Source organism: Psammomys obesus, unplaced genomic scaffold, assembly GCF_907164565.1.
Source record: "Psammomys obesus unplaced genomic scaffold, mPsaObe1.curated_primary_1811, whole genome shotgun sequence".
In the NCBI taxonomy this organism is placed as follows: Eukaryota; Metazoa; Chordata; class Mammalia; order Rodentia; family Muridae; genus Psammomys; species Psammomys obesus.
Window position 1 is genome coordinate 4392389 of NW_026592481.1, and position 24811 is coordinate 4417199.

At 37.1% G+C, this 24811-nt stretch overlaps 1 protein-coding gene across 1 annotated transcript in view; it reads left to right on the top strand.

Annotated features, from left to right (window-relative positions):
* Positions 1-24811, top strand: part of Mid1 (midline 1) — a 200429-nt gene that overhangs the window by 162450 nt on the left and 13168 nt on the right. Inside the window, exons 6-8 of the mRNA XM_055613368.1 lie at positions 5371-5498; positions 11232-11375; positions 20777-20938. Of these exons, the coding sequence (XP_055469343.1) occupies positions 5371-5498; positions 11232-11375; positions 20777-20938 (434 nt within the window). The remainder of the gene's footprint in view (positions 1-5370; positions 5499-11231; positions 11376-20776; positions 20939-24811) is intronic.

Sequence of the window (24811 nt, forward strand, 5' to 3'; positions counted from 1 at the left end):
CCTTTCTCTTCAGAAAAGGGGAGGCCTTCCATGAATGGCAATCAGTCCTGGCATATCAAGTTCTGGTAGCACTAGGCACATCATCTCCAATTGCAGTCCTATAGGAGAAATGAGTCCAAAAAGCAGGCAACACAGTCAAAAACAGACCTTGGTCCCAATGTTAGGAATTCCATGTGAAGAAACAAACTGAACAACTCTTATATATGTGCAGAGGGCCTACTTCAGTCCCATGCATGTATACCTGGTTGGCAGTTCAGTCTCTGTGAACCCCTTTGGAGCCAGGATAGTTGATTCTGTAGTGTTTTTGTGGTGTCTTTGACCCCTCTGGTTCCTACAATTCTTACTCCCCCTTTTCAACAGGATTCCTCAAGTTCTGCCTAATGTTTGGCTGTAGGTCTCTGCATCTGTTTCCATTAGTTTCTGGGTGAAGCTTCTCTGATGGCTATGCTAGGCTCTTATCTGCAAGTATAGCCAAATATTCTTAACGCTTGTCAGGGTAGGCTCCCTCTCATGGTAAGTGTCTCAAGCTGGACCCTTCTCATTGGTTGGCCATTTCTCAATTTCTGCTCCATCTTTACTCCTGTACATCTAATGATAAATTCTAGTTCGAAGGTTTTGTGTCTGAGTTGATGTCCCAATCCCTTAATTGGGAATCTTGCCAGGTCACAGAAGATTGATGTTTCAGGCTGCATATCCCTCATTGCTAAGAGTTACCTCATAGATTCCTGGAAGTTTCCATTTCCCTAGATTTCTAGCTCATCCCAGAGATGGACCTCCCTATCCATTCCAGTTATCTCTTCCAGTACTCTCTCCCTCTGTCCTCCCCGAACTGATCCTTCCTATTTCTATCCCCTACTCCCATCCCCATCCAGTGCACCCACCCCCCTCTACCCACAATGTCTATTCTAAAATTACTTTTAATAGCAAATTGTCTTTATCAAGAGAAGGCTAATTAAATTCCTTGGGAACAAAATGAATTTTCAGATCACCTAAAATTTTCTGTACTTTGAGGTGATCTCTTTATTCCTTACCAGCACAAACAATTCAAGGATCTGCCAGGATTTTCTAAAAAAAAAAAAAGTCAAGATTTCCAGTTGGCAACTTTGGAGAAATGTTCCTTGGTTCTAAGAATCAGAGCATATCCCATGTGTGGGCTTTGAAATGCTGTCTGTAGGGTGTTGATAATTTAATAGATGTTATAACTGCACTACATTTCCATGGCCAAATGCGTTTGGGAAATCTTGAGCTGACCAAAGTTAAACACATACACATTTTGTTTCTGTAGTACCTCAATGTGTTTGACCATGGCAGTGTGTGGTGTTTGGCAAAAGACTGCAAACAGCATCTCTCTAGACATGTCTGCCCTCTGGAATACTGGCATTATGTGACTACCAAGTGAGTATTCTGCAGATTAAAGACACTAAAGCAGAAACACATACATAAGAGTAATGGTCAACCCTTCTACACACACACACACACAGAGAGAGAGAGAGAGAGAGAGAGAGAGAGAGAGAGAGAGAAAGAGAGAGGAGGCAGAAAGAATAAAGCAAAGAAGAAAGAAGCCTAGCACTAACTGCCCTGTTGGATGTTGGCAGTATAAAAAACCAGAAGATGGGCAACAAGGATTTTGGGATATAAAAACATGCCCTAAAATGTTGAATTTGGCAGATTTCCCTTTACCTGTCTTTCCAGTTGACGATTTGAAATTGTAGCCAAAGATAAGCATCTTTCCTTCCACCAAGGGAAGAAAACCTGTAGGTGTTAAAAGCTGCAGTAATCTCCAAAGATTTCTTTTGTCAGTCTTTGCCTCCCAGGCTAGATATTATCTTCCTTCTCTGGCCTACACAAAGTTCCCACTGTCAAAATAGTGGGAGCGTTTACTATGTCATTTGACAAAAACACATTTTATTTATTGTTTGTTGACCCAAGAAACAGTACAAATTTGAAAATATAATCTGTTTTGGATGTACCTGAACAAAGAGGCTTCTGCCTCTAAGAAGAGAAATAATAAAGACAGATTGTCTGTATTCAGAGCAGTCTCATCAATTGACATGAGACTTGGGCTTCAAAAGTGACTAAGAAAAAGGCTTCCTACAAGCTTGATTCAGTTCTTCCAATTGAAGGCTATGAACTAGAACTCATAGAAGGGATTTTTTTGTAATTATTATTTTGAAATATTTTTGAGGCATCCAAAGGGCACTAAAGCATATCTTATAAGTTTTCTGCATTGATGTGACTATTGTGGGCCCTTTGGTATATAACAGACTTTATGAGCTTCATGAATATTTGTTAAAGGTACAGTTTATTTAGCAACCATCCCTTTATCCACCCAGCTACATTAGCTATTGCTAGTTTCAATAATTAATGTCATATTTATTCAATCAAACCATAAAATGCTATTTTTCAAAGAGTCCTTGTGAGCTGATCAGGAGGTGACATTACATTGTCTACAATCTTTTTTATACTTGAATATTTCATTTATTGCGCTTACATTGCCTTAGACTTTCTTCCCATTGTCAATATTATTAGGACATTGCAGTTTAAAAGTCTCCTTTTTTCCCTAGATAACATTGAACTTTTGCCAGAGATACAGCTAGAGAAACTGTTTGCATCATTTTGCATGTTTATTCTTATTTTTTCATAAGGATCAAAATCTATATTTTTTTTGTTTGTCAATACCAAAACAAAAGCTCTTAAAGGTATATGACAAGGTGTTTTCATCTTTCCCACTCCTAATTTTTCTTGAGAGAAGATATTACTTTAATAAGAACTTGAAATGTGTCTCCTTCTGAATTAAAATTTTAAGATTATTTAAATATATTTGCACTCATGCGGCTTTTATACTTTTCTCTGCAAAGTATAAAGTATACTTTTTATTATTAATTACACTTTATTCATTTTGTATCCCCCCATAAGCCCCTCCCTCCTCCCCTCCCGATCTCACCCTACCTCCCCTTTCTGCATACGTGCTCCTCCCCACGTCCACTGATAGGGGAGGTCCTCCTCTCCTTTCTTCTGATCTTAGTCTATCAGATCACATCAGGAATGGTTGCATTGACTTCTTCTGTGGCCTGGTAAGGCTGCTCCCCCCTCAGGGGGAGGTGATCAAAGAGCAGGCCAATCAGTTTATGTCAGAGGCAGTCCCTCTTCCCATCACGATGTAAGCCACTTGGACACTGAACTGCCATGGGCTACATCTGTGCAGGGGTTTTAGGTTATCTCCATGAACAGTCCTTGTTTGGAGTATGAGTCTTTGAGAAGTTCCCTGTGTTCAAATTTTCTTGTTCTGTTGCTCTCCTTGTGGAGTTCCTGTCCTCTCCAGCTCTTGCTATTTCCCACTTCTTACATAAAATTCCATTCACTCTGCCCACCAGTTGGCCATCAGGCTTAGCATCTGTTTTGATAGTCTGCAGGGCAGAGGCTTTCCAGAGGCCCTCTGTGGCAGGTTCCTAGGTTGTTTCCTGTTTTCTTCTTCTGGCTTTCAGAGGCCCTCTAGCAGGTTCCTAGGTTGTTTCCTGTTTTCTTCTTCTTCTGATGTCCATCCTCTTTGCCTTTCAGGATGGGGATTGAGCGTTTTAGTTAGGGTCCTCTCTTTTGCTTAGTTTGTTTAGATGTACCGATTTTAGTGGGTTTATCCTGTGTTGTATGTTTATATGAGTGAGTATATACCGTGTGTGTCTTTTTGCTTCTGTGACAACTCATTCTTTTTATTATTGTGAAATTCACAAAGAGTAAAATTAACTGGTTAAAGAATACAATTTAATAGCTATGCCTATTCTGGATATTTCATATGATTCATGACCTTTTTGTTCACCTTTTTGTAATATGATGTTTGCATGGTTCATCCATATTTTAGCATGTGTAAATACTCCATTCCTTTTTGTGGCTGTATCCTACTTCTATTACATGGATAGATGCCTAGCCAGGGTAAAGGGTCTTTGCGAAAATCCAACACTTTAAGAGTTATTAGAAGACACAAGAGAGGCTGTAATGCTTAGAGTAACGCTGGTATCAAACTTTTCTCATAAAATGGAGTTCACTGGAGAGGACAGGAACTCCACAAGGAGAGCAACAGAACAAGATAATTTGAATATAGGGAACTTCCCAGAGACTCATACTCCAACCAAGGACTATCCGTGGAGATAACCTAGAACCCTGACAAGGCAGCCACTTCTGATGAGAAGTGATAGACTAAGATCAGAAATAAGGAGAGGAGGACCTCCCCTATCAGTGGACTTGGGGAGGGGCATGCATGCAGAAAGAGGGGAGGGTGGGACCGGGAGGGGAGGAGGGAGGGGCTTATGGGGGGATACAAAATGAATAAAGTGTAATTAATAAAATAATAATAATAATAAAATGGAGTTCACACGTGAAGTTCTCCTGATTGTTGCCAGCTAGCTCTGAGATCTCATGCAAATGATTATCAATGTTCTTTATAAAAAATAAGTAACTAAATTTATATCTAAGCCATCAAAATTTTTTATTGCAAAAAAAGAAATCAGTATCCTAATGTTTATGGAACTTTAAAAAAAAACATGAAATGCAACAAGATAAATCTAGCATCATTTTTCTGTGCTAAGTAGAATTCTTCAAGTGGATCTAGAAACCAAAGATAGAATTTACTAGAATGTTCTGCTGCTAGTAACTGAACTTTCCAGATCACTGCAAGAGCACATAGGGGACAAACACGTATACCTTGCTTTATAGTTTATAGATGAGCTCTCGCCAGAAAACCTGAGTGTGGAGAAGAAATTGTGTGCCTACTGGGGAAATTTGTGAGAAAGCTTATGAATGTATTCCATGGTATCTGCTGGGGGGAAAAGTGAATATAAGGAGAATGAAAGAAAACCAGACAAAACCCTCCTTTTGAATGTTTATTTTAGAGAGAGGCTAGTAATTGATTAAACTAATCCAATATCTAGAAACATTCTTTTTTAATCTTCACTTTGCCTTTTATGCAGTTTGAAATTTTGGAGACACTGCTTTGAAGTAGAGCACGGGCGAGTCTGAAAGGAACAAACAGATTCCCAGACAGATGTGTGAAGAAATGCCTGCAGCGATATGCTTCTTGCTGGGATTAGATGTGACTGTACCAGGCTGTAAATACGCAGGAACATGAAATATGAATATTCTTTTGCCTCCATGAGGAATTTTTTTTCCAATAGCATAAAAGAAAGGGAAGACACTGTGTTGTTTCTCCCAGTTCCTTTGCTTTTTCTTTAAGTTTGCTTTGTGTTATTGCATTATGCCATTCAGAGATGCTACTTTTAAAATACCTAATACTTTTTTCCTTTTTATTTCTCATTCCTTTACAATGATGATAAAAGCCACCTTGACATTTCTTAAAATGTTGTTTTCTTTAAATTACAGAGTCTCCATGGCAACTGCATCCTCCCAGGTACTAATTCCTGAAATCAACCTCAATGACACATTTGACACCTTTGCCTTAGATTTTTCTCGGGAGAAAAAACTGCTAGAATGTCTGGATTACCTTACAGGTATTGTCTTATTATCTCTTATGTTCCCTCTAGTATAGCATATATTCACTTTGCCATTAGATCAATTGTTTTCTAAACACCACACATGTGCTTCAGTCTTTGAAATGCTATATAATAGTCCCATAAATGATTAATATACACTCTGTATTTTTAACCTAAATAACACAGAAACTAAATATAAATTGGTACAAGAAAATAAAGAAAATCCTGATTGCTAAATGTGTCCTTACCACCATTTTCCTCACTCTTAACATGAATATGATCAAAGAAATAGCACATGTAGCCATCAAAGAGATGCATAAAGTTTCATGGATATTTTTCACCATGTTAGAGAGTCATCTGTCTTTTGTAGTGCATTAATGGTGGGAAAACAAAAGCCACACAGATAGCTGTCCACCTATACCTCTCTAGTGATTTGTATTTGTGATCTTATCTAAGTTGTCACAGTATCAAATTTTGGTAAAGCATTATAATATTCATTTTAGAATTGGTAAATTTTAGCCATCATGCTGAAGGTCAGATAGAAAAGGAGTGAGCACAATTAAGATCTAGCTCAGTTCTGAATGTACTGTATAGACCTCTGTACTTTCTAGTAAAAAACTGAATTTCATGTTGCTCTCAGAAACATCACATAAATACCTTTGCAATTCCAGATGGCATATTTCAGCCCTAAACTCTCTACATGGCTTTCCTCTCCCTTTCTCTTTCCATCATCAGTCTTTCCATCTCTCCTTCTCTTCCACTTCCTTCCTTCCTTTCTTTTTGGCTTAAAAAATGAGGAAAAGAAACAGGATGAAAAGAAAAATTAGTGCGACTCATACTCCTAGGAGTAAATCTAAATCTTTCCTTTGCTCTTAGCCTTTGCAGCAGGAACTAAGCTCAACAATTGGTAGAATGAATGAGGACCATTTAGACAAAGTCACTTGTGTTAGCCAAAGTCACCAGGACCTGTGACTTCAGGAAAGCACCATGTACACAGTGAAGCCAGATGTGCCCTGTACTTAGGAAATAACGTCTTCTAAAAACCGCATCCTTAACTGAGCATGGTTTCATTCCTCAACTCCTAGCCAGTATGTGCATGTTTGTGGGAGAGTGGTTGGGGAAGGTGGAGCCAAAGAGAAGGATTATTGTATAGCATTTGTTTTTATATTGTGTGGATAGAAAGCAAGTAGTTATACACTCCATGCTTTTTTTTTTCCTTGTGAGAACCCCAGCTGCCCATTTTAACCTTTATTCTGCGTTTGCAAGCAGAGTGAGTTATCCCACAACACATCTCCTTATCTTGTAGAGTTCTTTCTTTCAAAAATATGGTTTCTACAAAAGAAGAAAGCATTTGATTTGCAAGGCATTTACACTGTGGAACCAAATCTAGTTTCAGATATTTATGGATATGATACCTCCTTTCTTTAGCTTTTGATTTTGAGACTGGGCTAAAGCACTCCAATCTAGTAAAACATTTTATGATAATAGAAATGTTCTATGTTGAAGATAGTTAATATATTAGTTTTTAAAACTTGAAATATGGATATGGTGAAATGTGATTTTTTTATTTAATTGTTTTTATAATTTATTCACGACATTCTGATTGTAGCCCCCTCCCTCATCTCCACCCAGTCCCACACTCCCTCCCTCTTCCCCTTTATCTGCCTCCCCTATTCCTCAGAAAGAGGAGCCCTCCTCCCCTACCAGCTCACCCCAGCCTATCAAGTCTCATTGGAATTGCCTCCTTCCTCTTCCTCTATGGCCTGGTAAGATCCTACCTCCACCGGGGGAAGTAAACAAAGAATAGGCAAAAGAGTCCATGTCAGACAGCCTCTGCTTCCCTTACTAGTGAATCCACATGGAGACTGAGCTGCCTATAGGCTACATCTGAGTAGATGTCTAGGTCCTTGCTTGGTGCATCAGTCTCTGCAGGAACCCCTGAGCCCAGATTTGTTGCCTCTGTTCTTCTTATGGTGCTCCTGTACCCTCCATATCCTACTATTCCACTACTCTTTCCTAGGATTCCCTGTACTCTGCCCAAAGTTTGGCTATTAGTCTTAGCATCTGCTTCAATCCCCTGCTGGGTGGAGTATTTAAGAAGGCATCTATTGTAGGCTCCTGTCCTGTTCCCTCTCTTCAACTGCTTTTGGTGTCTATTCTATTTGCCCTTATTAATGAGAATTAAGTATCCTGCTGAAGGTCCGCCTTGTTATTTAGCTTCTTTTTTTCTGTGGATTGTAATATGGTTATCCTGTATTATATATCTAATATCCACTTATAAGTGAGTATGTATCTTATGTGCCTTTCTGCTTCAGGATTACCTCACTCAGGATAATCTTTCCTAGTCCCACCATTTGCCTACAAATTTCATGATCTCCTTGTTTGTAATTGCTGAGTAGTAGTCCATTGTGTAAATGTACCACAATTTCTCTATCCATTCCTCAGTTGAGGGAAATCTAGGTTGTTGAATATAGTTAGAAGTTAAGTACCTACGTGGTGTGCATAGTTTCTGAATTGCAGTACAATGCACTATTCACATTTTTCTCTTTTATTTCTCTGATATCTTCATTTGTGGTCTTTTCACAACATGAATACTCTACCTACTGCTGAAGTTTTATCCGAAATTACAAGATAAAGGAGGGAATAATGGCAAAATGGCATGGCTAGCCAAGTATGGCTTTGTTTATCAAAAAAAACAAAACTATTCCTTGAAAGACCTACCTAGAAAATTTTCACTTAAGTCTCTTGGAACATATCCATGTCAGAGGATCATTCCCAAGCCCAGAAGAAACTAGAAAATTAAATATTTTCCCAGGAATATGGTCTTGGTGCATCAAATCATCTTGGTGTTCTTGTGTCATCAGCAAGAATATATCTTCAGTTCCCAACAATCAATATATTTAAAACGGATGTCCATTTAAATTTCTGTAGGGAGTAGAATTCATTTACTAAAAAGGAAGCTGTGAAAGTAGTATTCATGACTTAGTAACATGCATGCCTTATGGCTGTTTATTCCAAAGTAAAGGGAGGGCATATCAGGAACCTAAAATTTTGCTTTTTGATTCCTGAACCCCAAATTCAGTCCATTTCTAGATATAGCAATTCTTGCCATAACATACAATGCTTGGCTGATATGGCCAAGTCCAAATAGTTTTTCCAATATTTATAAACAAGAAACCAAATTTTTGTGGTATATTAGCCCACCATTCCTTGTGTTTGTGATGAAGGTGAGAAAATAATAGTTCTGGTATTGATTTTGTGGGTACTGAAATTGGCAATATGCTGTAGTTTTCATTTACAGAAATTTAGGAATTCACTAATTTGGGGTTTGTAATCAAAGCAGAGTTAGCCTGCCTGGCTGTGCAAACAAGAGTTTTTTTCCTATGACATGCCTCTAAGTGGTGTGTCAAGTTAATAATCCATAGAGGTGACATTTCCTGCCTGATCGTAACTACTGCCATGTGCCTCACAACTACTTGCCTATTTTAAAGTTAAAATTTTCTGTCTATTTAGTCATATATTGCTATGTATACAGCACAAAAAAAAATCTATCTTTCCACAATGATTAATGGAGAAAGAATTCAACTATTTCAATCATGAAAGACTATGTTGTTGTTCACTGATGAACACAGGGATGATCCCAGAGCAACAATGACCACACAGACAAAAACAAACACATTTTTTATGACACAGCAGTATCTACATGGAATGCATCTCCTGATTTGTATCACTTATTCATACATACCCAAGTCACACTGGGCAAAACTAAATTTCACGTGTTGTCTCTTCGTATGTGAAATGTTCAAACACGCATTTCCAGAAAAATGTTTGAAAGGTTATGAGGAATGCTTATTTCTTTTTTTCCATTTACTTATTTTTCATTTGTGGATATCATTTTGAGATAAGATCTACTGTATAACCTAGACTACCCTCATACCCACATTCTTCCTACCCCTACCTTATAATTTATAATTGAGATTATAAATGTGTACCATCAGACCCAGCTGAGCCCTTTTTATTAATGAAGCCATTGTGAAATTCAAACTAACAGGCAAAGCTTTTTATGACTTGTGCTAAATGTTTTTTCAGGTGTCAAAGTGAAGAAAATTAAAGGAGAATTTTAAATTTACCATTTTTATAAAGGCCTCCCCTCCTCCACCTTTTATTTTTTACAATTTAACAGCTCTAATCAGAAACTAATCTAAAATAGAAAATACCTATGCAATAGTGTAAGTAAGAGTTTTTCTAAATCCATAGAATGCAAACACGCTTTTCTCTTTGAAGTTTACCTCCAGTGTACAGAAGAGTATAAAGAAAAGCTGTAGATCAATTTTCTAAACCAAAGGCTAGTAAACTTTGACTGAAAATGGCCAGATGGCAGATATCTTCGGTTTTGCAAGCCATATATTTGTAACTACTCAGCTTTGTTATTATGTGTAAGCAGCCATAGATGGGCAATATCTGAGCAACTCATAGCTGTGTTCCAATAAAACTTTATTTACAAAAGTAGCTGTTGTGGGCTGAAGAGGTAGCTTGGTGGATAAGAGGACTGGATCGTCTTTCAGAGGACCAAGTTTTTATCCCAGCACCCACATGGTGGCTAAAATTTTCTGTATCTTCAGTTCCAGGGAATCTTATGACCTCTTACGGCCCCCACAAGCACTGCAAACACTTGGAAACAAATAACTATTTACATAAAAAAACAACAAAAAGAATAGCTGTAGTTTGCCCACCTCTACTTTAAAATATTATTGCCAGTACAAAACACTTATAGCCTTGTTTTTCCTTCCTTATTATTCTCCTCATAAAATTACTTATTGGAATGAATCCAGTGTAAGTGATTTAGAAATCGTATGTTTTAATTGAATTTAAACTTCTGAGCTGTTGACTATGTCAAACAAAACAAAAGACTTCTGTAGTGGTAAAGGCAACCAAATGCAAGTATCCATGATTTTCTTAGTAAATAAGAATGTATTTCTAAGAGATGAGTGCTTGTTAATTGTGATCATTTTAATTAAACATACTACCTACAAATTAAAAGAGGAAAAGAAACTAGTTGTACACTAATAAATTTAGCAAGGCATCAAATACCTAATAATAGTAAATTTTCAACTATTTAATTGATTTGCTATGGGATAACAAATGATATTTCTCAAATATATGGTGTCATGTAGATAAGAGGTTGGCTAAGTGGGTTTCATGCAAAATCTGGCCCTGTGGCTATTATATAAATAAAGTTTTACCAGAGCATGGCCATACTCATTTATGTACAAATTATTTGTGTCTGCTAGCATGATACAATGGCAAGGTTAAGTAGTTGCAAGAGCATCAAGCCCTACAATAACTAAAACATTTACCATCTAGTCCTTTACTAGTAAAGCTTTCCAACCCCACCCTCCAAAGTGAATAAAATTATGAAAGTTTGTCTTGGTTACTTTTTCTATAACACGATTTTCTTTACACACAAGAAGCTATTGTTTGCTTAGTCTACTAAATATAGTCTCATTATAAATTGAGATAATGTCTTATTGGCTGGCTGGTTTTTAACCACATTTACATAAAAACAACAACAAATAAACCAAATAATTTCATAAGTAGACAACTGAATACTTTGGAACCAAAATTCCCATCATTAAGATAACAGACCTGGTAGACCTACTTAGGAAGACCTGCTTTTATAGTTAAATATCTCCAAAATGTGATCCTAATGGTGTCTATTGCTCCACTGACATGCATTCTTGATACCCACAGCTCCTAACCCTCCTACAATTAGAGAAGAGCTTTGCACAGCTTCCTATGACACCATCACCGTTCACTGGACTTCAGATGATGAGTTCAGTGTGGTCTCCTATGAACTCCAGTACACCATATTCACTGGACAAGCCAATGTTGTTAGTGAGTATCTTATGGCCTATTTACTTCTCTGTTTGATGACTGATTTCAAATAATCTGGGAAAAGGAATATAAACACCAAAAGGAGATAATAAGGAAGAAAAAAATTACAATATGTTTTGGTTTCTTTTTCCTGCTCAAGGAAGGGATAATGCTTACTTTGATTGCAGTGTGAAAACATCTGGTCAAGTATCAATAAAATTAACGTCTGGAAAACCACATGGATGAAGCTCATGAATATGTTGTTTGATGAAAGAAGCTGGTAACAACATATACACTGAAAATCCATTTATCAATTCATAACTTAATGATCAAAATAAACTATTCTTATTTTAAAATGAATTCCTAGAGGTTAAAAGTGTAAACATTAACTAGGATGTTGGTTATATTTTGAATGTAATAGAGAAAAGTGTCAGTGTGAAGAAATATATGGGGAAACTAGGGATAGTTTTCAGTAAAAGTATTTGTCTTACAAACATGAGGAATAGGGTTTAAGTCTCTAGTACTCATGTAAAATATCTAAGCACAGTGGCATTTGCATATTGGAGAAAGATGAAGACAAGAGAATCTTAGGAGATCAATGACCAGCCAGTATAACTAATCAGTAAGTCTCAGGTTCAATGGAAACCCTGGGTCAAAAAATAAAATGGAGTTGGATAAAGGAAGACACACAGTGTTAGAGAGTCTACATACACATGCACCTATGTGTACATATATGGTTATTTACATGCAAATACATATTTTGCCCCCTGCACAGATACAAATATATAAAAGAATATATGATGCTTCATAGGACAAATAGCTATTTCTGGGTAGTAGATAACACGCTTTAGTCATTTTATTTTGCATTTAATTTTATGTACTTTTCTAAATGTTGTTTCAGTTAAAAAAAAAAAGAAAAAGAAAAAAACCAATTTAGCAAATTGACAAGGTAAAGAACTATAAGTGCCTGGTCCTATTCAAAGGTACTTTAGGGCTGTCCCTTCAACTCTTAACCACTACCTACTTGGAAGAACTATGTGTCTGTCACTGATGCTTGTTTGATAATTAGGAATGCTATGACCAACTCTAAGAGCAACAGTTGGTCATAAAGGTTATAGCAGAGTTATTTGAATAGAATTGAGAAACTGGCAAAGGATTAAAAGATGTCACTTTCTAGGGGAACAAATTTGAAACTCCTTTATTGATATTCTCACTTAGGTTTCTATTGCAATGATGAAATACCATGACCAGAAGCAACGTGAGGAAGAAAGGGTTTATTTCATCTCACAGCTTATATTTCACCATCCAGAGAAATCATGACAGAAACCCAAGGCAGGAACTGATACAGAAGCCATGGAGGAACAGTGCTTACTGGCTTGCTCCTCATGGCTTATTGAGCCTACTTTATTATAGCACCCATGACCCCCAGCCCAGGGGTGAGCTTGGTCCTCCTATACCAAAAACAAAATGCCCCCAAAGATTTTCCCACAGTCTATTTAGTGGGACATTTTCTCAAATAAAGTTTCTTCTTCCCAAATGACTCTAGCTTGTGTCAATTTGACATAAACTAGCCAACATGGCAATGAAAATACAGAACATGTCAAAATAGAGTATAGTAGTAGTCACTTTTCCACAGAAATGTTTTAAATACAGCCATATTAATTTAATGTGGTCTTTATAAAAAGAAAAAAAAACAATTCTGTCTCAACTGGTATTTCTTATACATGTAGTTCTGATTACAGGGTACTTTGAATAGAAATTTAGTTAAAGATTAATTATAAGAGCAATACAGAAGGACACTAGCTTCACAGTGACTAAAGTGCAAATTAACACCACTTTAGATAATTTTCTTAGGTATATCTCTCTTCCCCTTCCTCTTCCTCTTCCTCCTTATTCTTTCTCTCTCCTTCCTTTCTTCTTTCCTTCCTCCTGTCTCCTAATTGGTTTGCCTTGGAAGCATTCAAAAAACTCTTGCAGTCTTTATGGCTCATGTAATTTATGAGTGGAAGAGTGAGTCATGCAACATTATGTCAAAAACAGTTTTGGCAGGGAACAGAGAGGAGTCAAAAGTGAATGTGACAAAAAGGCCTTAGAGGGAAGTTGCAGTTAAACTAAGTCTTGAATAGTTGTGGCCACATGGAAGTGACTGACATAAGGGTTTTTGCCAGAGAGTAAAGTAGGGGAACATACTGGAAGATCTCACTTGATAATGCCTGGCTAGGAAGGAGAAGGGCAAAAAAACATGCAGCCAGCTTCAGAAAGCACATGTCATCAGTCATCAGTCACTTAAGCCCAGAGAAAAGAGCTAGACCACATAGAGCTGTTCAGGTCACCCTATGTTTGAATTTTATGTTGGGGAATTGAGGTAGGCAAAAATGGGCTCCGCTGCACAATCTAAAGCTAGCTTGCCAACACTGGAGAGAGTAGCGAGGTACAGAATGGACTAGAAGCAAGGAAAACAGAGCCTTTTGAGAGAACTCTCTAAGGTGTTGGAATAACCAGGTTTTCCAAATGGTGCTCAGCTGACAAAAGATAGAAATACTTCTGAAAAGACTCCTTGGCCTTGGGCTGATTTCAGGTAATACCATCACTGTTTTTTACATACTCTAAATGCCTTTTGAGACAAACCTAAGTCACATTCCTTCTAAGACTGAATTATTCTGAAATCATCCTTTTTCCCTGACCTTACAGATATTGCTACATGTCACTAATATATACCAGTTTTATATAAAAATTCTATATAACAATGTGTATTTTTATATCATATGCAGATGTTTACTTTTTTAAGTAAAGATAATAAGAGAACATTCTATTTTAGCAAAATAAAGAAATACTGCATTTCTTCCTGAAGCAGTATGGTATCCTGTTTCAAAACTATGTCCTAATTTATCTGTCCCATCTTATATTGAAGGACATTAGCTTTCTTCCAATCTCTATAAACATTGACCAAATGAATATCCTTACATATTTTACTGTTCATGCATGCAAAATTATATTTCTAGTATAATCTCGAGATATAATTAATAAAAGAGATTATTTGCATTTTAATTTATGTTGATATTACCAAATTACCCTTCAGAGAGGTGACAGGTGATATTTAAAATGCATTTTAGCAAATTACATTTCACTTATTTTAGACATATGTACTATAAGCTAAATATAAGAAACCCACTTTAAAGCAAGGTAAACATGCATTATCTACATGATTACATGGTAAATCCAAGGTCTAACTTAACAGATTCAGAGCCTGTAACACATTAGCCCATATGATACTACACTATATAGTATAAAAGGGAAAACACAAGACAGAAAAATAGCAAATATCTTTTGGCTTTATTTAAGGAATTTTGTATTATATTGTTCTTATTGTATTTTATTAATTATATTGTGAGTAATTATAATATAATTATTAATGTATTATATTGCTAGTGTATTGAATAAACCAGCCTAAAGATTTTATCAGACTTAAATATGGAATGCAAAAGATGGCAAAAACATGGATAAGTGAGTATTATATATTGTATAAGTGAAATTGGATACGTGAATATTATAAGTAAAAAAAAAAATGGAGTTATTAATACCAAAAGAGCAGTTCTTAGTCCATGTGAGGAATGTTGTATTTCTTTGAAATAATTTTTGTTTGACTAAGAAAAAACAGTCATTGTGTATTTAGAAGGATTATTTCTATTATAGCTTCTTACATAGTCCCCCTGTAAAAAGCTCTTCTTGAATGCTATTTGTCCATCCTTCCTATTATTTTATGCACTGTCTTTTATTGACAAGATATATTGTAAATCTTTACTGAAAATTCAAAAATATTTTCCAAATCTGCTTAGGGCTCCTTGTGCTACTAGCTAATCTTTTCTTTCTAGGTCTCTGTACCTCAGTTGTTGTAGTAAACCACAGTTAATTACTTTTAACTGACTTTACATAGGGGGAACTAGATAATATCTTAAAACTTCATTTAACCTCATTAAATTTCTCACAAATGTACACATTCAAATGTAAAGTTAATGATATTACTTTTTATTGTTCATTATATTGATATAATTATGAATACATATGTTACTAATGTTCTTAGTAATACAGAGATACATGCTTAATTGCAATGTTTACCAAAACTACCTTTCATATGTTCTTTTAAAATTTCAGATCAGGAAATTTTGCCAGCAAGCTCTCCTTGTTATTTGCAAAATAAACAGAAGTCACATCTCTTGTGGCCACCATATGGAATAGTTATATGCATACATTTCAGTCATTTTGAAAGCATTCACAAAAGTTATTAAGCACATATTATTTTTATAAGGAAGAAGCAAAACATGGTTCACTTCTGTCCAAATTGTTAGAAGAGACAAAGGCTGCTAGGAATCCGTGGAGAGACTCTGCAAACAGTGTCCACACTACAATATTCTGCAGCAAAGTGGCAGCTGCCATGCAAGGCTCTCCAATCCCCCAATGTAATTAAGATCATTTAATATGCTACAGTAAGAGAGAAGTGTTTCTGACTCATCAATGAAAACTACTATGCAATGTCAAAGGCTCAATTATGCTTCACTATAAACAAATGGTCTTCCAGTTTCATTTGTTGTTTTAATATTTTTACCTAGGTTGCAATCTGTGAACAACAGAGAACCCAGACAAATCTAGGAGAAAGTGAAGTTTTAAGTCAGGATAGTTAAGTGGGTGTTTTATAAACAGATAAAGGAAACATGCCCACAAGTCTTGGCACAGTGTAGTGTGAAGGTAGCATAGTACCATATGCAAGAAATTAGGTGGTACAGACTGGTATAAGAACAGTACTAGCAACACATTTAAGGTACACTCCAAGGCACCCCCTATCATAAATGTCCCAAAAGAAAATTATGAGTGTTGGGATTTTTTGACATTTTTAATACGTTCTCTATTATTACCCTGTCAATAGTAGTAACATAAAGGGAAGGGAAAATGGTTAGTGTTTATGAAGATAGCTTGCTCACTGTAAATATTTACTGTTCTATAATATTCAAAATAATAATAATCAGTCACACACTCTGGGTTTTGGGGCAGAGGGCTTGATACAGTAAATTGTTGTTGGGTTAAGATTTATGATTGGATGCCAAGTTGCAGTTTATACCAATTTTGCACATCTGCTCTAAGACATTGCTGAAAGCGTTCCCTACCATATTAAAATCAGCTTCAGGTTTGTACAGGAGTGGAGGGTTTATTAAGGCATTTTTATCTTTTCCCTCTTTGACCACAGTAGTCATTTCATTGTAGCATGTACAATTAAACAGGAACAGTGCAAAAGCAATGAAGTTGATAGGACTATCATTTGAATCTGCTGAATGCTATTATTGTTTTATATTCATGCCTAACTGCTTTTGACAAAGACCTAAGGATATGTGAGGATTATACTAAGATAGAAAAGTTAATTTTGTTTTATTATGTTTTAATAATATTATTCAATATCTTCAAGTAAACTATAAGCCTCTGGGGACTGGGTCTCAGAGTTCAAAATGACCTTACTTTGGTTAGATCAAAATCTAATATTTATCTGCAGAAGACTCCAGAAATACAGGGTTTCTAGAAACCCTGTTTTCTAGAAAAGGGTATAGTAAGAAAGGATCAAAAAGAATATAGAATACATAGATGTTCTTCTCACCATAGCATTTAGGCATGTTTTCTTCTCTCCCTTTATTAAAAAGCCTTTTTTTGGACTCTTTTCTTATAAAATATATTCTGATCAGAATTTCTCTTCCTTCTACTCCTCCTAGTTCCTACCCACCTCTCCTATCCAGATCCACTCACTTTCTGCCTCTCATTAGAAAAGAAAAGGCTTATATGAGAAAAAAACATTATAAAATAAAAGATAATAAAATAAAACAAAGACCATCACATTGAAGTTGGACAAGGCAAACGAACAGAAGGAGAAAAGCCCAAGAGAAAGCACAAGAATCAGAGATAAACTCATTCACAAACTCATGAGTTCCCTAAAAATACTAAGCTGAAAGCTGTAATATATGTGGAGAGGATTTGATGTCAACCTGTGTAGGCCTTATGCATGATGTTTCCATCTCTGTGAGTTCATATGAGCTTTGTTCATGTTGCTCTCCTGGTGCCCCCCATATCCTCTGGCTCTTACACTGTTTCCACCTCCTCTTCCCTGGGGGTTCCCTGAGGTCGGAGGGGAGGAATTTGATGGAGATGTCCCATTTAATTGTGTGTTCCAAGGTGTCTTTCTTTGCATTAAGTTTCTCTGTGGGTCTCTGTATTTGTTCCCATCTGGTATTGGTGGAAACTTCTCTAAATGATGAATGAATAAGGCACCAATCCTAGGTCTCTGGTTCTTGGTCACCCATGGATATGGGTTCCATTTCATGGAGTGGGCCTGAAGTCAAATCAGACGTTGGTTGTTTACCCCCACAAGCTTTATGCAGTAGCATATTTTACAAGAATGACAGCATTGTAGATCAAAGGTTTTGTGGCTGGAATAGTGTTTATGTTTTTCTTTTGGTAGCCAGCAGAGTAACTTCCTATACCAAAGACACTAGAACATGGGAGTAAAGGAAGGTTCTACTTAGGCAGCAGCTCAATCTCAACCAGTGAGTTATGTGGATACAGTCTTCATCAATGGGGCCTTGTTTTCGCTGTGCAGAGAGCAACCTATTCTCTTGGCAATGGCTTGAGTTTGGGGATTTCCATACGGCCCCTTTGGCCAACAATTCAATTGGATTTAAACCAGTCTTGATACTGAAAGGTTTGTTTGGTGGCAAGGGATGGCCATCTGGGACTCAGGATGTTTTCTTTTTATCCAAGGAATATGTGGGGAGAAAACACAAAGTACAGAACTACAAAAAAATCACAGGAGACATAGATGATGTCTTTAGTTATTCTACTCAGTATTAAAGTCTTCCATAGTTTCAAGTTATTTCCTTTCTTCATGCTTGCTTTTTCAAGTCTCAAGGTCCTATGATTAAAAAAATATTTATAGGTAGAAATGAAAAGAAGTGACAGAAAAATTCATCGAGCCTCATGATTCAGGGTAGTACCTAAAAATACTACTCTCTCAAGATACAGAACATGTGAGGCTAGGGAGACAGTTCTGTGGATGAAGTGCTTACTGTTCAAATATGGGGATCAGTGTTTGGATCTTCAGAACCCACATATAAAGCCAAGAAGAAAATTGTGGCCTCCTGTAAACCCACCATTCAGGACACAGACAGGTAATCCCAAGAACAAGCTGTGTAGCCAAACTAGCCAGAATTGGTGAGTTCCAGGTTCAAGGAGAGATCCTGTCTCTACAAATAGAAGTCAAGGAAGGCACCTGTTATCCACCTCTGGCCTGCATGTGCACATGCATTTACATGCACATGAACACACACCAGAAAAGATGCAAAGACAGTGAATACATTTTCAAAACAGTTTTGAAAAGCTCTTGTTATCTGTCATAATTCCAGGTGTAATTTTTGAGTCACAAGTTGGAAAAAGCATTTAGTATAAGCCAAGGACAGACTTCAGGGAGTCAGTGACTATCCTGCAATGCTATGCAAATATTTGTGGCTTGGTGTAGATGTGTATTGTAGATTTCTTCTCACAGAGAAGTTTCATTAAATTCTCAAGAATGTGGGACCACAAAAATAAGGAACTGTTTCTTGAGAGTTGGGTGAGGTATAAGTTGACTGAAGATCAAAAGATCTAACTCTTTGATTTGCAAATGAACAAAAAAAATAAAAGAGGGGGAAGTGATTTTGGAGCACCTCAGGAAGTGAAGTGGTCTGGCACTCTCCCAGGAACCAGTACTGAGAAAAGGAAACTTCATGACAGCCTTGTCACCAGGGAAATGGGAAAAGGTTCTGTTGGAGTGGAGATTGATGGCTTGAAAGAGGAAAGTTGGGCCTGAAACCAAAAGAAGTTTCTAGCGTCAGTCAGCTACAAAATAAAATGACTTTCCTTTTCATATATGTTCTTCCAAGCCTCATAAATCCTCAGCCTCTTTCTCAGCACGTATCTTACAGAATACAGCCAGAAGAACAGCCCTACTTCACTCTGGACCAGCAATCCCCAGGATGCAGCTGGTCAAAAAATCCTATGGATGCTTTCCTAAGATCCACACTGGACCCCAAGATGCCCATAAGTACTGCTGCCCCAGGTTTCTCTTACAAATGCCTTCTGAATCCATACTAATACAGGATCATAGAAAACCTTGATGATACTTTTATATCTCTTTCATTAGACGTACGATGAAGTTGACTAAACTATGCTGGTTTTAATCCTGCACATACCTGATGTTAAGGTCATTGTCTTAGTTAAAGTGACTACTGCTGTGATGAAACACCAAGACTAGAAGCAGCTTAGGGAGGAAAAGATTTAATTTCCTTTATACTTCCACATTATTGTTCACTGAGGAAATTCAGGGCAGGAACTCAAGCAGGACAAGAACCTGGAGAAGACAGAAGCCATGAAGGAGTGCCATGCTACTGGCTTGAACCACCTGCTTTTTTTATAGCACCCAGAACCACCCAGCCACAGGGTATCACCATCTACAGTAATCTGGCCTCTTCCACCTCAATCACCAGTCAAAAAACATGCCCCCATAGATTTTTCCATAGGCCAGTCTAGTAAAGCGTTTTCTCATTTAAAATTTCCTCTTCCAAAATGATTGTAGCTTGTGTCAAGTTGACGTAAAATTAATCGGAAGAGCTTCCCTCCATCTCTCATTTGTTGAAATAAGTAGTGTGTCTACAAAATGTTCCTCCCATGGCAATGATTCAGATGCAGTGGGCCAACAGAAATCCCCAAGCCTACTCTTAGACAAAGCACGATGCCATTTGTGCTCAGCTTTTCAGTTAACAAGTCATATGACTAAAACCAAAGCCAATGGCAAGGCAGTAATTTCTTCCTTTTAAGAGGGAGCAACTACAAAGCAATTTTAGCTTGGATATGAGCAAGGGAGATGTAGAAGGCAAAATGCAATCAATTGACTGTGTTGATGAAGTCAGCTTTTAGTTAGTACATGCATCATCATCTGTAAGTCTCCTAATTCATGAGAACCAAGCTTAAATGACCATTGTCATTCAGGAGGGGCTAAGAAAGGGGGGTTGATCAGTGATTACTTTTGTTTCCTCCTCACAACCCTTAATAACATATCATGCACATGTTTAGTGCATAAGATGCCAGAAAACAAACAAACACCTTTGCTGTACCTATTCACATAAACCAGATTTTGCAATATAAGCATTTTCAGTGGCTTGTCCAAATGGGACACTCAAAGAGAACATATAATACAGAGTAAGCTCTCCGTATAGATAACAGACTAAACTCTGTTTCATTGGTTATCCCATATAAAAAGTGAGGAAGCTCTCCATTTTTCAGTGTTTATAGTTCAAAAACCTAAATTTCTGCAGACATTGCCTGTGATTGTACCTGTCTTGTTGGCTTTGCAGGTCTGTGTAACTCAGCTGATAGCTGGATGATTGTGCCCAACATCAAGCAGAACCACTACACTGTGCATGGCCTACAAAGTGGCACCAAGTATATCTTCATGGTCAAGGCCATCAACCAGGCAGGCAGCCGCAGCAGTGAGCCTGGGAAGTTGAAGACAAACAGTACGTGCTATGAACTCAGCTGAGCCATCATCTTAAATTTATGTGCCTCTTAGCTAATACCACTCCTTGCCTTTCTTTTACCTTTTCTGTCTTGGGCCTCACTGACAGTCCCAAAAAAGCAAGTAAAGAGCCAGTGTAAAGTACCGAGGTTCCCAGCATCTAGCTCTGTGCTCCAAAGTTGATTCTGTGTCTTCTAGGCCACGTGACCATTGACTTCTCCACACATCATTGCTCTCATTCTTTGAGAAAATAATCCTGGAGAAGTTCTTGTGAGAAATAGAACAGGTATTTATAAAGCCTGACACAGAGCAAGGCCCTGAAAAGGGAAGGGTAGATAGGATTCTTTTCCATAGCCAAAAACATTTTCATAGTTCTTTCCTCATAAATTCTTTATTCTCTTCCAAATATCCAAATATCTGTCTGGGTTTGTAATTCTCAGTTAGGGGCAATGCCTTCTTTTCTCCCATGACCCTGGCCCATGTGACATTTGATACTGCCTGGAGACATTTTCTCGATTATCAAAACTTGGGGGCAGGAAGATGCTACTGGCATCAAATGAGTGGAAGACAAGCATAGGAAACATCCATGGTGTACAAGACAGCTCCCACTACAGAGAATGATGCAGCCTGTACTTGTTCTCATAGTTCTGTCATTTTCCTCACTGTTGCTGTCTCTGTCTACATGTGTTTTGTTTTATCCTATCTTCTTTCTTTACATCTTTTTGATCTAGAAATATTATGTTATGTAACTATGGCACCATGCTGTGGAGGTTGTCAGTCAACAGAAACAATGAATGAGTTTTCAAAAGGAGCTCCCACTTCACCATATCTTTGTTTCCCAGTGCATAGTAACACGTGTTGATCTTAAGACAATAAAGGGTAGAAGAGCACTGGATTAAACATGAGAAAGCTGAGGTTCTGCCACATGGTATTATATGGCTGTAAAATTTGTTTTGTTTTGTTTTTCCTTAAACAAAACCATTTTATTTTGTGATGATTTGATTTCCAGAAGACCTATAGCCATTACAGGGAGTCCTGTGTAACATTTACTCAGCTTCCTCTAGTGTCAGCATCTTACATAACCTTGACACATTTGTCACAACTAAGAAGTTAACATCAGTGCATTCCCCTTGCCTGAGCTCAGATTTTACAATGTTACTTCTAATATTCAGTTCCTGTCTCAGGGTCTACTCTAAGAACTCACATCACTTTTGGTGGTTCTTCTCCTTTTCTCATTTTATAAAAGAAGTTTTTGGTTCTTCACTTTTAAAACTGAAGTAGTTTAGCCACATTTATAAGCTGTCAGAAAGATAAATTTGAAATAGTTCTGAGAACATAACTGTAATATTATGCCATGCTTTGTTAAAAACCACATAGTACATGGAAATGAATGTATGAATACTCTGGTCAACAGCTTTTTATTTACACTGGAGCATGCATTTGGTCTGTAGGAGTTCCTAGTAAGTTTTAGATACTATGAAATAGGCTAACAATACTGTGACAACATTCAACTCCTTCAGATGTTCTTCTCTCAAGGAATTTGTAGGTATTGGAGAAGGCACAACATTAAGCCGTAGTTATCATTGCCTTTCTGAAGTCTGTAATGGCAGTAACCCAAGAAAATGCTGGATATTCAAGAGAGCATAATCCTTCATAGCCATGAAGGCTTTTCCGGGTGAGGCGGAATATGAATAAAAGGGAGTGTTCCATGACAAGGGAACAAACAGCATTGCAAAGGCCCAAAGAAAAGATAAATTTGTGGAATAGAAAACTAACGAGCATGTTAAAAATAACACGCAAAATGAGAGGATATCTGCTTCAGGAAGCTAAATACAAAAACAATATTGTAAATCTAAGCATGCTGGCACACACCTACAATCCCAGAACTGAGGATAATGAAACAGGATTGCAAATTCCAGCCCAGCCTAGACTTTGTAGTAGGACAAAACCCAGTAAAACACACATACACACATACCAGTTTTAAGAAATAAAAACTAGCCAAGCCTATTCTCATAGGCCTATAATCCTGCCTATAGGAAGATTCCAAGTTCAAGGCCAGTTTAGTCTACAGAGTGAGTTCAACACCAGCCTGAGCAATTTAGTGAGACCCTGTCAGATATAGCTCAGTCTATAATTCAGTGATAAAGTGATTGACTATAATGTGTAAACCCACATATTGCATTCCAATCCACAGTATTTTAAAACAAAAACAAAATTTATAATCCATTATAGGTCTTGAGGCAGTGTTTGAGGGGAGATAGGTTGACAGGTAACAGGTTTATATGGTAGAGAATGGGTGAGGATTTGCAAACCATAAAGCTTTATTGCACTGTGATGTGCTGAGTGGATTAAAATAACGAAGACTGACAGCAGGAGAACATGTCCAAAATTTATTACCAGAGTTGTCCAAGCAAAAGTACAGTAGCCAGGATAAGGTCATGTACTCTACAAATGGTCTGATGACTTGTGTTCTTTAGTAACAAAAGTGTTAATTTCCTTCTCAAGCTAATTTGAATTCATTGAAGCCAAAGAATGAAAGTTGGTAAGAATAGGCAGTGGTTTGTTTGGGAAAGGAATCTGTGGCCCAGACAGAAGTGGCTCAATGAGAATACAAAGCTTGGGTCCCACTGAAACTGACTAAGCCCCTGCCGTGTGTGAGAGTGGCTGAGAGTGGGAGAGAAGGCAAGCAGGACATTGCAGGCAGTTCCTCCCCATTACAAGCCCAATCTTTCTGTACATTCTGCTATTTATCACTGGCAAGAGGCCAAACAATACTCAAGCTGATAAATGGTGAGTGCCAAGATGGAACTTTTTCCTCTCTTCCAATCACTGTCAAATTATTTGTTACTCATTTTTGTCTTTCACTTTTAAAGAATTAGAATATTTTAAGAAAAAGCATGTCTTATCCCTAAGAGTAGCTGGCGTGAATGTCCCCAGAGAGTTTTTTTTTTTTTTTTTTTACAAAACAAGTTAAATTTAAACTTTAAATTTTAATTGGGATCTTCACCAACCCTATATCTGACAGAGAGCTAATATCGAGAATATATAAAGAACTCAAAAAGTTAAACAGCAACAAATCAAGTAATCCAATTAAAAAAAATGGGATACAGAGCTAAACAGAGAATTCTCAATAAAGGAATATTACATGGCAGAGAAACACTTAAAGAAATGCTCAATGTCCTTACTTATCCAGGAAATGCAAATCAAAACAACCCTGAAATTTCACTTTACACCCATCAGAATGGCTAAGATCAAAAACTCAAGTGACAACACATGCTGGAGAGGATATGGAGAAAGGGGAACCCCCTCCTCCACTGCTGGTGGGAATGTAAACTTGTACAAACTCGTTGGAAATCAATCTGGTGCTTTCTCAGACAATTAGGAATAGTGCTACCTCAAGACCCAGCTATACCACTCCTAGACATATATCCAAAACATGCTCAAGTATACAACAAGGACATTTGTTTATTTATTTTTAGTGTGCAGTCATCATTTTTATATCTATGTATAAGCTCCAAACATTAGAAGTTTAAGTTTATCGTAACACCAAAATGATACATTTAGAAATAGATTTAAAATTTTATAAGACATCCAGTTTAAACATCCATAAAACACTGAAGGTTTAAATAAAATACAAACATAGCAAAAAATGTTTTGAGAATTTCAGATATGAATACTGTATTTACATCAGTTTTCAGCTTCCTCTTCTCCTTTCAATGTCTTCCGTATCCCTCCCACTCCTTTTCAAGTTCGTAGCCTCAGTTCTTTAATTATAAGTCTTACACACACATACACACATTTATATATACCACATGCTAGGGTCATTTAATGTTACTCACATGTGTTTAAGGCTGACCTCTTTGGACTGGCTAAC